This window comes from Panthera pardus, unplaced genomic scaffold (assembly GCF_024362965.1).
Source record: "Panthera pardus isolate Hobbes unplaced genomic scaffold, ASM2436296v1 HiC_scaffold_27, whole genome shotgun sequence".
Taxonomy (NCBI): domain Eukaryota; kingdom Metazoa; phylum Chordata; class Mammalia; order Carnivora; family Felidae; genus Panthera; species Panthera pardus.
The window spans coordinates 67,036,216-67,053,241 of NW_026526843.1; the positions used below are offsets into that span (position 1 = coordinate 67,036,216).

General features: G+C 39.7%; 1 protein-coding gene across 9 annotated transcripts in view; it reads left to right on the forward strand.

Moving 5' to 3' along the window:
• Positions 1–1,004: 1,004 nt before the first annotated feature.
• The window catches only part of HDAC8 (histone deacetylase 8), a 236,435-nt gene continuing 220,413 nt past the window's right edge, over positions 1,005–17,026 (forward strand). For 2 of the 9 annotated variants that reach the window (XM_019439072.2, XM_019439075.2), the window contains exons 1-4: positions 1,024–1,488; positions 2,009–2,061; positions 4,953–5,083; positions 6,600–6,741. In XM_019439072.2, coding sequence (XP_019294617.1) covers positions 1,264–1,488; positions 2,009–2,061; positions 4,953–5,083; positions 6,600–6,741 — 551 coding nt within the window. In that variant the 5' untranslated portion in view covers positions 1,024–1,263. Of the gene's footprint in view, positions 1,489–2,008; positions 2,062–4,952; positions 5,084–6,599; positions 6,742–13,758; positions 13,867–17,026 lie in introns of all 9 variants that reach the window. The other 7 variants (XM_019439073.2, XM_019439077.2, XM_019439070.2 and 4 more) reach the window with 6 other exon arrangements.

Here is a 17,026-nt window from a genome sequence, read left to right on the forward strand (position 1 = left end):
AGACCCGGTTTTGAATTCCTGCTTTTCTGCTTAATAGGTATGTGACACTGAACAGCCATTTGCTCTCTCTCTCTAAACTGCATCTGTAAAATGGGCATAGTACAATATCCTTCATAGGACTTTTGCAAAGATTAAATGAGATAATATAGCCAAATGCATATCAGAGTGCTCAAGAAATGTTTAAAAAGTAAAAAATGCTGAGCTAGTTTTTAAAGGAGGTAAGGATGTTGGATTGTCTGAGGAGTGTTAGCAGGTCACTTCAGGTTGAGATGAGAGGTAGGGGGACTTGGGAATTGGCCAGCTTACATCATATCATAGGGGCTGCCAGGAGCTTGGAAATAACTGATGATAATTCTAAAAGTGCTTCAGGATATTATGTAATGTGAAGTCTCACACTACATAAATTATTTCAGTAACCCTTGTATAGCTCCAGAAGCAAAAGGAGGGAGGGAAGGGGAACTGCAGTTTGCAAACATCACTGAAAGTATGTGCTCACCCCCTCCCACACGAATTTTTAAAGAGTAATTTGACATCAGTGCTTGATTGGAATCTACAAAGCAATTTCAAGATTACCAGCCAGCCTCTTGAAAAATGCTTTTGGCTCTGCCAGAGTGAATTATTGAGGTTTTTAACTCTTACATGGATATGGATTGCTAATGATGAAAAGGAATAAAGTTGCGTGCAAAATTTACTGTGTAAACTTTTCAAATCTTTTGCACCCATTTATTAATCCCTCACCAAAAAAGCCTGTCTAACGTAGGTGGGTGGTGCTGGGCTCTTGGTGGCCACATCGTGTCTATCTTTAAATATTTATATGGGTGTATCTGCAGATTGAAACAATTCACGAAGAGCTGGGCGGCTTTTTTGTTGTTGTTGTTTGCTTGCTTTTTTGTTTTTTTGTTTTGTTTTGTTTTGTTTTTTTAGCGCTAAAACTCACATTCGCGGCTATTTTAGCAATTAGCCCCGGCTCTTCCGCTACTCGAACCCCTCAAAACTACATCTCCCAGCATGCTCTAAAGCTGGTCTGACCTCATTTCAAATGGCCCCGTAGGGCAACAAGGATGGTTAGTTTTGACCGTGCTTATTTGTCCCATAAATTATCGATCCTAATTGGCAGTTATTTGGGCTTTTATATTTGCCGACCTCTCGTTTTTGTACCGTGGTCACTAAATGAAGGGCTTCTGGCCTGGGAGGGCCCATGTATTCTTTCAATTGGTTGGGGAGCTGGGACAGTGTCTCTGGCAATAACGAGAATAGGAGGGAATGTTGACCAGGGAGCACCGCTGCGGCCGTTCAGAGGAGCAGGAACAGGAGCCCGGGCTGAGTCTGAAAAAAGCCGGATCCAGAAGGTGGCTCCGGAACGGCTGGAATTGGAAGATGGAGGAGCCGGAGGAACCGGCGGACAGTGGGCAGTCGCTGCCTCCAGTGTACATCTACAGTCCCGAGTATGTCAGCATGTGCGACTCCCTGGCCAAAGTCCCCAAACGGGTAAGAGAGGTGGGGATAAAAGACCGTGGGCTTTTGGGGTGGGGGTGGGGGCTGTTGGACCGGACGGCATTAGGAAGCTGAGAGGATTCCGGGCTGGGGGAAATCTTCAGCAGAAATTTGGGCAGGTGTGCTAGGCTATGGAGGAAGTGTTCCCTTACAGTTTCTGAGAGCGCCGCATTTATCCGCGGGGCGTCCAACGCACCGGAGGGGGTAGGGGTGCGGGGGAGGGGATGGTACTAGGGGATGGTGGCTCCACTACAAGGGATCCCTGAAGTGGAGAAGACGCTGCAAGAGAAACGTTCCAGCACCTCCGTGAGGCCCGGTGGCTTTCTCCTTAGCTATTTATATACTTTGTATCTATTTTGTCTAAAGTGCATTGCAACTGGTAAGTAAAAAGAAGCGAGGGGAGTTAAAAGTTACTTTCTTTGTTCAGGATGATGAAGTCGATGGTATTTCTCTGAATTAAACATTTAAGAGACGTTTTTCTGCCTTTTTTTTTCTTTTTTGTTGATGCTTCTAGGCCAGTATGGTACATTCTTTGATTGAAGCATATGCACTGCATAAGCAAATGAGGTAAGTTGTCTTTCTTGAACCGAGCCCTGAAGCTAAGTGCTCCTTAGTATCCTACTTCACAATGGAGCTAATTAGGAAGAGAATAGTCCTTTCTTTCAAAGTTTTTTGCAATTCAGTGTTTGTAATCTGCCTGTAACCTAGTGAATGCTCTTGAAGCATTAAGAAAACTTGAAAAAAGTACGTAAAGCAGTTAAGACCCATTAGAAATAAGATTCTATTACTGGAAGGGAAAGTAATCTAGGGATAGGTGCCCTGTGGAGATTTCAAGGTGAGTACATTAGGGTACTAAAACCCATCTGATGGAAAAGAAATTTTATTCACCTGTGACATGTTCTGAGATTTCTATGTGTTTATTTCTAAGCCAGATCTGAGGGTGTGTGTTCAACTTAAGATTTTTAGACACCCCATCACCATCACCTAACTTTTACAATTAAGCCTGGAGACAAGTCAAGACCAAAGCGAAACTACAACCAGACCAGAACTGAGCACACACTTAAGTGTTGCTTTAAAAAAAGAATGAACTTGCTGTTTATCATTATAAGAATGGATATTTTAGCCCTGTCACTTGTAGGATTATTTATGACATTGTATGGCCAAATAGGTGAATGTCTATTCTGACTTGTGTGGTATACTTCATTTATTCCCCCAGAAGGTAGTGTAATAGGCTTTCAAATTTTATCCTTATTATTAACAAAATCATTTATTGAGTACCTTTTTTTTTTTTTTTTTTGCCCATATGTTTGGTAGACGTGAGAACTATATGCCTTCCATCGCAGTTACTTAACTTTTCCAAAAATTACTTTATGGGCACATGGGTGGTTTAAGCATCCAACTCTTGATTTCCACTCAGGTCATGATCTCACTGTTCGTGAGTTCGAGTGCCACATCAGGCTCCATGCTGACAGTATGGAGCATGCTTGGGATTCTCTCTCTTTCTCTCTCTTTCTGCCCCTTCCATGTGTGTGCTCTCTCTCTCTCTCTCTCTCTCTCTCTCTCTCTCTCTCTCAAATTAAATAAAATAAACATAAAGAATATTTTAAGACAAACAAGAAATCGATGCAAAGGAGAACTGTCCCATTCCCTTGCTATTAAGCAGAGAGGCTTTCTGTAAGTGTTTGTTAGATAAGAGGAAGGGCACTAGAAACCTTAGGGCAGGAAAACATCGCCCAAAAAACTGTAACATTTTTATTTTAATGCACAGATTTGTCATTTTCTTGAAGGAGAAGCAAGAGTCCTTGTATCTTGGCTATGTATATGGAAATTTTTTTGATATTTATTTATTTTTGAGAGACAGCATGTGGGGGAGGGACAGAGAGAGACAGAGGATCCAAAGTGGGCTCCGTGCTGACATCGGTGAGCCTGATGCAGAGCTTGAACCATGAGATCATGACCTGAGCCGAAGTTGCACCCTTAATCAACTGAGCCACCCAGGCGCTACTATATATATTTAATTGTTGAGACTGAGCTACAGGATTCTTCTGGCCTGCTCGGTGACAGTACTAGCCTATACAGTCATATTAATTCATGAAAAACCCATGGCTGAGTTCCCATTCAGAAAAAAAAAAAAAAAAAAAAAAAAAAAAAAACACTACTGCCTCCCTGTGGCGTAGGTCATCGCTTTTCCAACTTGAATGTACATATGAATCACCTTGTTAAATTCCGATTCAGTAGATCTGAGGTGGGGCTGAAGGCTGAAGTTCTGCCTGTCTGACAGGCTCCCAGGTGCTGCTGCTGCCGCTGCCCTGCCGCTGCCGCTGCCGCCACCACCGCCGCCGCCGCCGCCCGCCGCCGCCGCTGCCGCCACTGGTCCATAGACTACACTTTAAGGGGCAGTGGCAGAGTCAGGAAAAGAAATGGGGAATAGGCAGAGAAGTTAAAGGTGGTAAGTCCGGTTGTTAGCTTAACACCACCCTGTATTCTGAGTCACTTCTATTTGTCACTTCCTGTGAGAGCTTCTGAGCAAAGTCCCTTCTCTTCTTCCTCTCAGAGGTGGATATGAGGGACCAAATATAGGAACTTTTATGTTTTGAGTTGCCTATTTGTTATCTGTTAGTATTAACAATAATGATAGTCATCCACAAAGCATTTTCATATGTTATCATTTCATTTTCACATTAAGTCCCATAATATCTCCCCACTTTACAGGTGAGGAAACTGAACTACAGAAGTCAATTTGCCTGAGGTTATGGAGCTGATAAGTACAGAGTTAAGAAGAGGTGCTCAGTTCTCAACTCCAAATTCAAAATTCATGATAATAAAGTTGCCTATTAAAGTAAAATTAGGGGCAAATGGGTGGCTCAGTCAGTTAAGTGTCTGACTCTTGGTTTTGGCTAAGGTCATGATCTCACAGTTCGTGGAATTGAGCCCCAAATCAGGCTCTGTGCTGACAGTGCAGAGTCTGCTTGGGATTCTCTCTCTCCGTCTCTCTCTGCTCCTCTCCTGCTCTCTTGCTCGCTCTCTCAAAATAAATAAATAAACTTAAAAATTTTTTAAAGTAAAACTGTAGCTGAAAGGATTATATGTCCCAATTAGGAACTAATTCAAGTGCAAAGATCTCTGCCTACTAGTTTGTCATGGAAGTTGTAACTCACAGAGTGAAGTTTGTCCAATATCTGATTATTTCACTTAAATATAATCACTCGCTTTTTTTTTTTACTACCTGTGAACTCAAGGAGATCTGTCCTCTCATCCCTTATTAGTGGAATCATTACATAGATGTGAGGAAGTGAAGACTACATCAGTAAAGGAAGAGAACATGTTTATTATTTCAGCCCACTGGAACTGGGAGCTGGGAGTTGTATTTTCTGCTCAGACTGCTGGCTCCTGCTTCCAGTTTCTGGCATACTCTGGTTCTGACTCACTCACCTCTCTTTGTTCTCTGTTATTATTAGGATAGTTAAGCCCAAAGTAGCCTCCATGGAGGAGATGGCCACCTTCCACACTGATGCCTATCTGCAGCATCTCCAGAAGGTCAGCCAAGAAGGAGATGACGATCATCCAGACTCCGTAGAATACGGGCTAGGTAAAGTCATTACTGGGCAATGATGGGAGGTAGACAACCTCCACCTATAAATTGTAACTACTTATTTTACAACTTGCATGAAAGTCTTTATTTTTTAATTAAGAACTAATGTGTTAACCACAATATTAATCTCTTAGCTTAAACACATATCTCACTTAACAAGCAAACCATATGAGTTGAGCAAAACCAAATGATGGATTAGACGGAGGAAAATCTTTTAGTTGCTTAGGCCCAATAGCAGTGCCCACACTGGGTCTGGCTGTTAAAACTTGAGTACATGTTTATGTTCTGGATAAGTTTTCAACCCTATTTCACATTAAACAGCTGTATTTTTTTAAACTGTAGGTGGCCAATGGGATAGTCTAGAGAAATAGCATGGTTTAGTATAACTCTGGTCTGGGAGATAGTGAGTCAAGGGACCTGGGTCCCAGACCTGGCTCTGTATGACCAAGATAAGATATATCACCTCTCAGGACTCTGTTTCTCCATCTGTAGGGTGTGACTAGCTAATCTTGAAGGTTTAGCCTTTCTAGGTCCAATGCTTTAAAAAAATTATTTCCCCAACATTGGAGATGTTTGCTTCTCATTTGGAAGCTGATGTTACCATAGGAGCTTTTTGGTAAGATATGTTGTTGTCACATCTCAAGCTATTCCTCCTAATAGAGTTCCAGACCCACTTCGAATGTGTGGAGGTGGGACCTTCCTCCTACACCCCCAATCAATGCTCAGGACACTAGCTGGGTGTCCTACAATTCAACTGTGACACTATCTGCCCGGAGATAGCATCAGATCCCACAAGTTAAGGACTCAGTACCACAACACTGCTCTACTCTTCAGATACCAATCACAAGCCCAGGTTGTTACCTGTGCTTCTGACTGGCCATAAATCAGACGTCCCCACAATCCCCTCTTTGGGTTTAATTTTCTAGAGCAGTGCACAGAACTCAGGGAACCCATTTAATCACTAGATTACTAGTTGCTTATAAAAGGATATGTATAACTCAGAATGGCCAGATAGAAGAGATGCATAGGGCAAGGTATGATGAGAGGATGTGGAGCTTCCATGCACTCTCCAGGCATACCAGTCTCCCCACATCTCCACGTGTTCACCAAACCAGAAGCTCTCCCAGCCCTCCTTTTGGGTTTTAGGAGGCTCCGTTACATAGGCATGACTGATTAGATCATTGACCAATTGGTGATTGAACTCAATCTCCAGCCCCTTCCTCTCTCAGGAGGTCAGGGGATAGGACTGGTAGTTCCAACCTTCAATCACCTGATTTGCTCCACTGGCTACCAACCTCCATCCTTAGGTGTGATCCACAGGTCACCTCATTAGTATCACAAAGACACCTTTATTGCTCTCATTGTTCAGGAAATTCCAACGGTTTTAGGAGCTCTGTGTCAGAAATGGAAATGAAGATCATGTATAAATATTTCTTATTATATAAACCACAGTATCACACCTCCTCTTTCTCCAATTCATCTTTTAACAAACTCTTCTGATGTTTGCCCAAAGGTTATGACTGTCCAGCCACTGAAGGGATATTTGACTACGCAGCAGCTGTAGGAGGGGCTACAATCACAGCTGCCCAATGCCTGATTGATGGAATGTGCAAAGTAGCAATTAACTGGTCCGGAGGGTGGCATCATGCAAAGAAGTAAGAAAATGACCTTTCTGCTTTCTGCCTCTTTCCTTGAGTCAGTTTCTCAGTTATGTAAACTCTTATGCTTATTGTATTGGCATTTATTGGGAGACTTGTGTATGCATATAGCACTTTACCAGGCATCCTGAAGAGATACAAGTGAAATAGAAGAAGATGGGACAATATAATGGAAAGCACACCATTGAAAGGCAGGATACCTGGCCTCTATGCCTAGTTTTTCTACAAACTTGGCTAACTGACCTGGAAAGATTAACCTCTCTAAGCCTCAGTTTTTCCATCAGGAAAATGGGCAGGGCAAAGGATATAACTAGACAATGTCTACATTTCTTTCCAGCTTTTTGGAAATTCCCCTCACTTCAAGGGACTTATGCTCTAGAAACACTAACAAAATTAGAATAATTAGGGAGCAATATCAATTTTTTACCCACTGAATATATGTATGAGCTGAAGAGATTTAGCAGTATGGAGAAATTAATCATGGAAGTCTTGGAAGAGGTGAATTTTAGAACTAGTTCTGAAAGAAGAGGCAAACAGATTTTCAAACAGGTGGAAAATTAATGAGAATAGATTTAAAACAAAATGCTGAAGAATCAAGAAGGAAGCTCATGCTACCATCTCTAGGGATAGTGGCAACCAACTGAGAGAGTTCAGTGTCACTCTAAGGACAAAGGGCTTCTGAAACAGCTGTTCTCAGGTGCATACTGTTGGCCATGACTTTGATACCCCTTGGTGCTCTGGAGTCCAGAGAAAATGGCACTTTGGTTTTCAGAATAAAACTTTGAGTACAACCTCAGCAGATGAAGGTTAAGATACTAATATGGAATTCATTTCATCAAATCGGCAGATTTTCTGTGTGACTAAGGAAGTCCTTGAGAAAATTTACTACTAGAATCTACTACTGAGGTGATGGCACTAAGAGAACCAGTGTTTAATAAAGAGTTTTACATGGCCTTAAAAGCAAAGAGAAACAGCTTACCTTCTGTTAGCTTTTGCTCTATTAAAAAATTTTCAAAATAAAGACAGTGATTCCTAGGACAAAAAAAAAAAATGACCCTCCTTTAAACCACATATGAAAGGCAGAGTGGGGAGGGGGGAACCCAGCCTCTCTGAACCAATGACCTCTATTCGAATCCTCTTGTGCTTAGCAAGTTGGGAAGAAAAGTAATGTGGTTTCGTGGAAAATGCCTGATCCTGCGAATTAGATCTAGTTTCTGCATGTGGCACTGGAGGATATTATACATTTAGTTTTTTTATAATTTTTTGAATTTTTTTAATATTTATTTTTGAGAGTCAGAGACAGAGCATGAGCAGAGTACAGGCAGAGACAGAAGGAGACCCAGAATCTGAAATAGGCCCCAAGCTCTGAGCTGTCAGCACACAGCCTGGCACAGGGCTTGAACCCACAAACTGTGAGATCATGACCTGAGCCAAAGTCGGACGCTTAACCGACTGAGCCACCCAGGCACCCCAGATCTTATATATTTAAATTCAGGGCCTGGATCAGTTTCTAGTGGAATACCCAGATACCTGCCACTTGTCACTGTTTTCCTTTGAAATGAAGCATACTCAATCTAGAGCCAATCATGGCTGCTTCTGGGCTACATGCAGGTGGGTATTATCTTAACTGTTTCAGACAGCTTTCAGATGATCCTACCTGGAAACAGACACTGTGGTGAATAGAAATTACAGAGAGTCTCTAGGGATTGCCCCAATTCTGGTCCAAATTCTAGGGGGTTCTTGGCACCTCTGGAACATCTCTGCAAATGGACTACAGGCATGTAGCCCACCAACTTACATCTAGCAAGCATTATCTATTATAACCACAATATTTGTTTAAACTTTTCCATCCCCAAATACTTGTATGGATTCAGACATGCCATTTATTCATTCAGCATGCACTGATTAAGCACCTACTATATGCCAAGCATATGTTTATCATCACTAATAAGCAGAGATATAAAAATTGAAGCATGGTATATTTTCCCCGACCAATTTTGAAAACAAATCTTCAAAATATCCTTGTTCTGGCATGGTTACAGTGAAACTGGTGCACTCTTTTTGAAAGCTTTGGAAATAAGTGTTTAAAAGAGTGGGGAAAATGTTCATACCTGTTGACCCAGTAATATTATTCTTAGCAGTCTATTGTAAGGAAATAAAACCAATCCTGCCCTCAAGAAATTGATACCTTAAGAGGTAAGGCAGCAAATAATTGCATTCAGAAACTAAAAAACAGTGATTTTCAAAGACAATTCTTCAAAAGAAGAATGATGAGGGACTAATGCTATTAGATATTAAACATACAAAACTAGAATAATGAAAACACTGGTACCACTGTTATAAGATTAGACAGATGATATTATGGTATGCTCTCCAAAGAGATTTTACATATAAGAATTCAGTCTATTATAAAAGATGCTTTGCAAGTGAATAGGAGTGGAAAGGATTGTTCAGTAAATGATGTTGTGACAGCTGGTAGCATTTATACCCTCATCTCCTGTAATAAACTAAAAGAAGTGGCAGCTAGATTGAAGAGTTAAATATAAAAAATCAAATTAAAAAAAAACTAGAATGAATGGATATTTATCAAGCTTCTGAAGGGGAATAGATTTTCTAAGCTTAGGAAGTAATATAAAAAATTCCCAAAAGAAAAGATCAACAAATTTAGATATATAAAATTTTAAAACCAAAATAATTTTTAAAAGTTTTGTGGCCATTTAAAAAGTAAGATTTAAACACAGACTAAAAAGGCATATTTGACAAAAATATGACAGAATGTGACAGGTTTATATTTTCTAAGTAAGGCACTTATACAGTATGATGTATAAGAAGTATGGGCAAAGAGCACAAATAGACAATTTACAAAGGTGTTTAAGAACAACTGGAAAACATGGGGCAATGTTCATCACTACTGATCAAAGAAATGCAAATTTAAACAACTAAGTAGCCTCTCTTTAAGCCAGAATTGAAAAAGATGGTACTTATTTGGCTGGTAATAGTGTTTCAGCCCCTTAAAGTAATTTGGTAGCTAATGTGTATTAATGCCCTTTATCTACCTTAGTGATAAGGACTGATGTCCTTTAATCCTACTACTGAGAATATTTCCAGAAAAAATAATGCAAAATATACAAAAAAACTATTTGCATGGAAGCCTTTATCAGTGTTACTTATGAAACAAAAAAAAATTGGAAATAATATGAATATGTAGTAATAAGGAAATGGTGAATCTACTCCATAGAATATTATGCTATTTTTTAAATGATGATTATGAAGACTATAGAGCATTTCAGAAAAATACTTATGTGTTAATAAAAAATCAGGTTTTAAAATTGTATGCACACTGCAATTACTACTTTATAGAACATACACATATTAAAAAAAACAGTGGGAATAATAATAGTGGCTATATTAGGGTGGCAGAATTATTGATGATTTTTAAAAATGTGTTTCTTTAGTTTGCAAAATTTCTGGAAAGAGATTTTATTACTTTTGCAGCTAAAATATTACCAAAATAAAAAGATGCAAAAAAAGTTACAGCAAATATTACAGATGTTTAAATTCTTTATTCTAATTGATTTTTTTTTTTTTTTAGTTTATTTATTTGCTTTTGAGATAGAAAGGGAGAGTGAGAGAAAGAACTAGTCAGGAAGGGGCAGAAAGAAAGGAAAGAGAATTCCAAGCAGGCTCCACGCTGTCAGTGCAGAGCCCTACATAGGGCTCAATCTCACCAACCATGAGGTCATGGCTTAGCCAAAACCAAGTGTCAGACACTTAACCGACTGAGCCACACAGGCGCCCTTCTAATTGATTTTTTAAAACACTAAAATTTAGATAAATGGACAAAAGACATGAACAACTAATTCACAAAAGAGGAAACAAATAGTAAATAAACATGAATAAATATTTAGCATCACTGATAATTATGGGAAGAGAGATTGAAACATAGTATATACATGTATACATTTTTCTCCTCCCAGATTTGAGCTAAAGGAAGAAAGATTTTTTTACCTCATATATCTATAACTCTTGGTAATCTAACCTAAGGAAATAAGCCAATCCAAAATATGGAAAAGCTGTGTGTATGAAGATGGTCATTTCTCTCTTATAGCCAAAAAAGAGGAGGGAGACCTGAATATCCAACAACAGCAGAATGGTTAAGTTTTATACTGTAACATATCCACTTGATGGGCTATTATGTAACCATTAACGAATGGTGGTTAGGATGACTGTATAACAAAAAAAGTACATATTGGGGTGCCTGGGTGGCTCAGTCAGTTGAGCATCTGACTTCGGCTTAGGTCATGATCTCACGGTTGGTGAGTTCAAGCCTCAAGTCGGGCTCTACACTGACGTGTGGAGCCTGCTTGGGATTCTCTCTCTCTCCCTCTCTGTCTGCTCCTGCCCCACTCTCACACTCCTCTCTCTCTTTCCCTCCCTCCCTCTCAAATAAAATACAACTTTAAAAAACAGTGAATATTGTATAATGTTGGCTTTGTTTTTAAAGGGCAGGTAGCTATAACATTGTACATTCACTGTGATTAGTCATGTAAAAAAAATAGATGCTTATGAAAAAAGAATTTTTTTCTTCTTAGAAGGAAATACAACAAAATGATACTGGTGACTTTGTGGGGATGATGATATTGTGAAAGATATAGATATATATAGATACACACATACACATACATACATACACACATATACATGTATCTTTTTTCTGTTTCCTATATCTTCTCTAATGTGTATTTTATCAGCAGAACTTTTTATAGTAAAAACTGCTTGGAACAAGGTGGGAAGCAGTTACAGTACAGACACAATATGACCAGTGTATGCTCCAGTTATGTGCAGGGTGGTGGAGTGTACAGAAGAAGGAGAAGGAGTTTGCCTTCCTATCGTCAGCAAGGATGGAGATTTCCAAGCAGAGGGAACAATAAAAACAGGGCAGTGGAAAGTATGGGGCATTTGGAGAATTGAAAGTAGTTAAATGTGGCCAGAATGTGAGGGCAAATAGAGCAAGACCAGACTGTAAAGGTTTTGTAAGCTATGCTGAGGAGTTGGACTTTTTTCTCGGGCCAGTGGGGATTTACTGAAGAATTTTAGAGAGGGTGGCAATGTGCTGATTGGATCTGAGGGAACTGAGACTAGAGAGGAGAAGGCCATTGCAATTATTCATTTAACAAACTTTTATTAAGCTCCTGCTGTATTCCAGATGATGAGGAAACAAAGAGTTATACAGGAGGTTCTTACTACTCGAGGGTACTTGGTACCAGACAGAAGGCCACTTAGTGAACCCATTTAAAAGAGGGACTAAACCATCAACTGACAAATGGATAAAGAAGATGTGGTTTACATATACAATGGAATACTACTTGGCAATGAGAAAGAATGAAATCTGTCCATTTGCAGCAACATGGATAGAACTGGAGGGTATTATGCTAAGTGAAATAAACCAGGCAGAGAAAGACAGATACCATATGCTTTCACTCATATGTGGATCTTGAGAAACTTAACAGAAGACCATGGGGGAGGGGAAGGGGGGAAACAAAAAGTTACAGAGAAGGAGGGAGGCAAACCATAAAAGACTCTTAAGGACTGAGAACAAACTAAGGGTAGATGGGGGTTGGGGGAGAGGGGAAAGTGGGTGATGGGCAGTGATGAGGGCACTTGTCGGGATGAGCACTGGCTGTTGTATGGAAACCAATTTGCAATAAATTATATTTTAAAAATAAAAGGAGGACTAAAATTTTAGAGTAAATAATGGAGCAGGCAGGGCTTGATTAGTATACTAACTTGAATAATTAAAAACTGTTAAAATACGTTTGTGTCTTAATAGAATTGAATGCTATGTAATTCTTACAACAAACAAAGAATGCATTGAGGATTGATTGCTTTTGTTTGGGCCTAATTTTTCAAGCAAAAGTGTGCAACATTTCAAGATGGTACATTTGACTTTCTGTGAGATTTTTGCAGCACAATCGTTAAGAGGGTTGATTTTGCCAAAAATGTTCAAGGGCTTTTCCAGTTTTTCTGAGGGCTTCTCCTTAATCATTTGGTATTCAAATCACTCTCTTTTAAACAACTTTTAAAATCATTATCCTTAGTTATTTTTCTCCTCTTCATCTGTAAACTGGTCTACAGATCCTGGTTGTCAGTTTTGTGTGTTAACTTCATGATATCTTGCATATTTTTATAAGATTTGTAATTTTACTTTGTGATAAATTTGTAGTGAATTGCTCACTGATATATATGACAATCCATAAAAAACATAGTGATTGAACAGATGGATAGAGATAGGTACTAGTGTTTAAACGAGTAGGTTGTTTGAATGGAGACTGACAAAAGTGGTCAGTTCATTAGCAAATGCCTTCATACTATGACAGCTTTTGTATCCCTAGGAAACCTCAAAACCTTGATACTTCTGGGGCTAAGGCAATAAATTCTCAGTAATAAGAACTTTCTGTATCAGCAAAAGTCTAGTACAGTGTTTTTTAAAGTGAGAGTTGCAGCTCACTAACAGAACATTGTATCAATTTAGTGGGCTGCAGCCAGCATGTTTTGATCCCAAGGCGGATTTCATGAAACTTGTTCTAGTGTATGTGTATGTATTTGTGTGTACTAGGCCACAATGTAAAATGTCAAGTCACTGTGGAGTGAAATGACTGTGAACTTTGAAATAAGACTTAGGTACAAATCCAGGCCACACCATGTACTGGCTATGTATATAACTTTGGGGTTATTCCAGAAACAGCATGTGCAGGGACAGAGATGCATGAAGGCTGAGGGAACTTCCGAGTCTGTAATTAAAGCTGGAACTCCTGTAGGTAAGTGACTGTAAGTAAGGTAGGAAAGGTATAAAGGGTCCTTATATGCCAAGCTACATAGTTTGAACTTAATCCTTCAGATCAGTGGTTCTTGACCTGTTTTGGTCATGGACCCTCTGAAAATCTGATGAAAACTATGTATACTGTCTACTGTGTAGAAAAGTGCACATACACAAATTTTTCCTTGTAATTTCAGAAAGTATAAGACTCTCTTAAAGCCCTTGTCTGGATGGATGGATCCCTGGTTAAGAACCCTGGCTTTGGACAATGAAAAATCACTGAAGAAAGCTTTATCCAGGAGTAGGTAACATGATCAGATTTGCATTTTAGGGATCTGATTCTAGCAAGTCAGCAGGTAAACTGGTGGAGAGTTGGGGGAGGATGTTGATAGAGAAATTGATTAGGACTTTACTGTAATAATCTACCCAAAAGGAAGTGAAAGCAGTGGTGATGAGCATAGAAGAGCAAATAAATTCAGGAGCCATTTAGTAGCTAGAAGAGATAGGAATGGTAAGCAATTTAATATAAATGATAAGGAAGGAGTGATCTAGATTTCTTGTGTAGATGACTGAGTAAATTTTATTACCGTTAACCAAGAAGAGTAAGAGATGAGAGCTGATGTGATTATGGAACATGTAATCAGAGATGTCTCCTAGAGAGCTGCTAACAGGGTCCAGCCCAGGAATTTTGAGCCTCTATTGTACATATGAAATACTTGGGGGTCTTGATAAAATGCAGATCTGGTTCAGGAGGTCTGGGATGAAACTTGGGAATCTGCATTTCTAACAAACTCTCAGATGATACTAAATGCTGCCAATCTGTGGCCCATACTTGGAATAGCAAGATGCTAGAGCTCAGGATAACTATCTTCACTGAAAATACAGATTTGGGCATCAACAGCGTGATAGGTGGTGATTAAAACTAAGAAAATAGATAAAAATCACCTGAGAGGCATCTTTAATACAGAAAAACAAAACAAAACAAATACTGAGCCTTGTGGAATGCCAGTGTTTACAGGACAAGTAAAAGAAGATAGGCTTACAAAGGAATCTGGAGAAGAAATGTTCAAAAAGATAGGAAGAGAATCAGAAAAGACTTACCAGAGAAATCAAAAGTGAAAATTGAGAAGACCAGGTTGGAGAGTAGTGTCTGCCACCAGAGCAAAAATTGATTCTTGTGAGTGGGGGAAAACAAAAAACTTAGATGTTACATGGTTTATGATGTGCAGTATATCTGTGATATTAAAATTTTATAGAGTGGTCAATTAAGACAACGTATCTAAAAAGGCTCCTTGGATTAGGAAATGACAATGAGCAAATGATTGAGAAATAGTTCTGTAAAGAAGTAAAATAAGATTGGTCAGTAGGGAGGTTATGGCGAAGAAGACTTCAAAGGATGCAAAGGAGTGTGCCAGGGAGACAAGAAGGTGAACAGCATTCAGAAAGCCACAACCACCTTTGTAAAAGCAGAGTGATGTAAAATAGCTTGGTGAATTTGGGAAACTACACACTGCCCTGTAGTGCTGGAGGTGTTAAAGTACCAAGTGGATAATGGCAGAAGGTGAGGTAGAAAAGTAGGAAATGGGTTATGAAAGGCTTCATGAATATCTGAATCCCCCAAATTAAAAATGTAGATATCTAGTTCTCTCTCAGAGATCTTGATTGGGTAGGTTTAGAGTAGTGTGTCAGAACCTACAACTTCCAAACTTTAGGAGTGATTCTGATGTGCATACTTTGAGAAACTCTGTAGTAGGAAATGGGGGGGGGGGCACTGCAAAATTATGTGAGGAAGTAACATGAGATCTGTATTTTAGGAAACTAACTCTGTAGTCATAGAGGATGGAAGGATTGAAGGAAGTGTTGACTGGAGGTAGGGAGACTGAATAGGGCACCAGCAAGTCCTCCAAATGACAAGTGATGAAGACCTGATCTAAGGCAGAGTAGTGAGATTGTGGGATGGAGAATGGTGAAGGCTGACTTGAGACAGCTTTAAGAGATAAAATCAAGTATTAATGATTAGTGGATATGAGTGGAGAGGAAAGAGGAGGAAGATAACTCAAGTTTCTGGCTTCCTTGAGCGGAGTCCCAAAGAAAGCAGGATATTGATAACAATAGCCAACGTGTTGAGCTATATGCTAGATGCTACCTTACCTGAATTTTGTCTCATATATTCTCATAGCTCTCATATATTCTCATATTAAGAAGCAGATGTTGTTATTTTCTCTCTTTTACCCATTTGGAGTACAAAGAGGTTAAACAACTTGCTCAAGCTTGGTAAGTGATCACATTGTTATTCAAACCCAGGCAGCCTGATTTTTCCAACCTATGTACTTAACCCTTGTAAACCTCAATAAACAAGAATAGGTGTTGGTATGCAGCAAAGGTAATAGCCAGGGAAAGTGGATACTCCAATTTGGAGATGGAGGTGGAAGCTAAAAATAGAAACAGAAGTGTTGCCAGTATATAAAGTGGTGGTGCAAACTATGAAAATGGACAGGATTACCTAGGGAAAAGGCAGAGAGTTAGGAGAAAAAGAAAGTAGAGCCTAGAGCCCTAGGAAACACCAACTTGTAATGGGCAAGTATAAGAAGAGGCCCCAGTGAATTCAGCCAAAAAGTGACAATCAGGGCCAGCTAGATAATCAAAATAGAAAGGGACCATGGAATCCCATGGGAGCAGAGGAGTTTAAAGAAGCAAAAAGCTCTCAGCAGTGCCATGTGCTATGGAGGGGTCAATCCAGAGAAGTACTAAAATGTCAGTCATATTTGGCAAGTAACATAGTCACTAATGATTTTGGTAAGATAACATCCTGGAGAGGGATGGGAATACAAAATGTTGAAGGGTGAGCAGGAACTAAGGCAATGGACAGGAAAGGAACATAAACTGTCCAAAGGTTTCAATGGGAAAGAAAGGAAAGAGGAGGGCAATGGTCAAGGGAAAGTGAGGCTTGAGGGGTGCTTGTTGGGTTTGCTCTAAAAGATTTAATAATATGTATGGGCTGAAAGGGAAATATTGGAAATGTGAGAAGGATAAGAAATGGAGCAAAGTCTCAGAGAAGGCAGGAGAGGATGGGGTGAGTGGCTTTGGGAGGAGGAGAACCACCACTTGTGAAGCCAGAGCAAAAGAAGGGAAGGAGGGTGTTACAGACACCCTGAGTGTACAGACACACTGAGTGTGTTGCCTACTAGTGAACTGAAGAGTGCCTGCACAATGACCAATACTCTCTGTAAAACAACTCTTGCTCTCTTCTATCACTTCCTCACAGGCTGCTTTGAATCCTTTGATTCTGCTTTTTGTAGTCAGACTCTTAGGAAGTCATCTTGTCGCATCTAGATTCCCTTAAATGGGACTCACCCTGTCCATGTAAACATGTGCTAGGAGATATTAAAACCCAACACAGAACAGTGACTCCTAACCTCCAGAATTGTCTGGAGATATCTTATTTGTCCACTTTGACTGGCTATT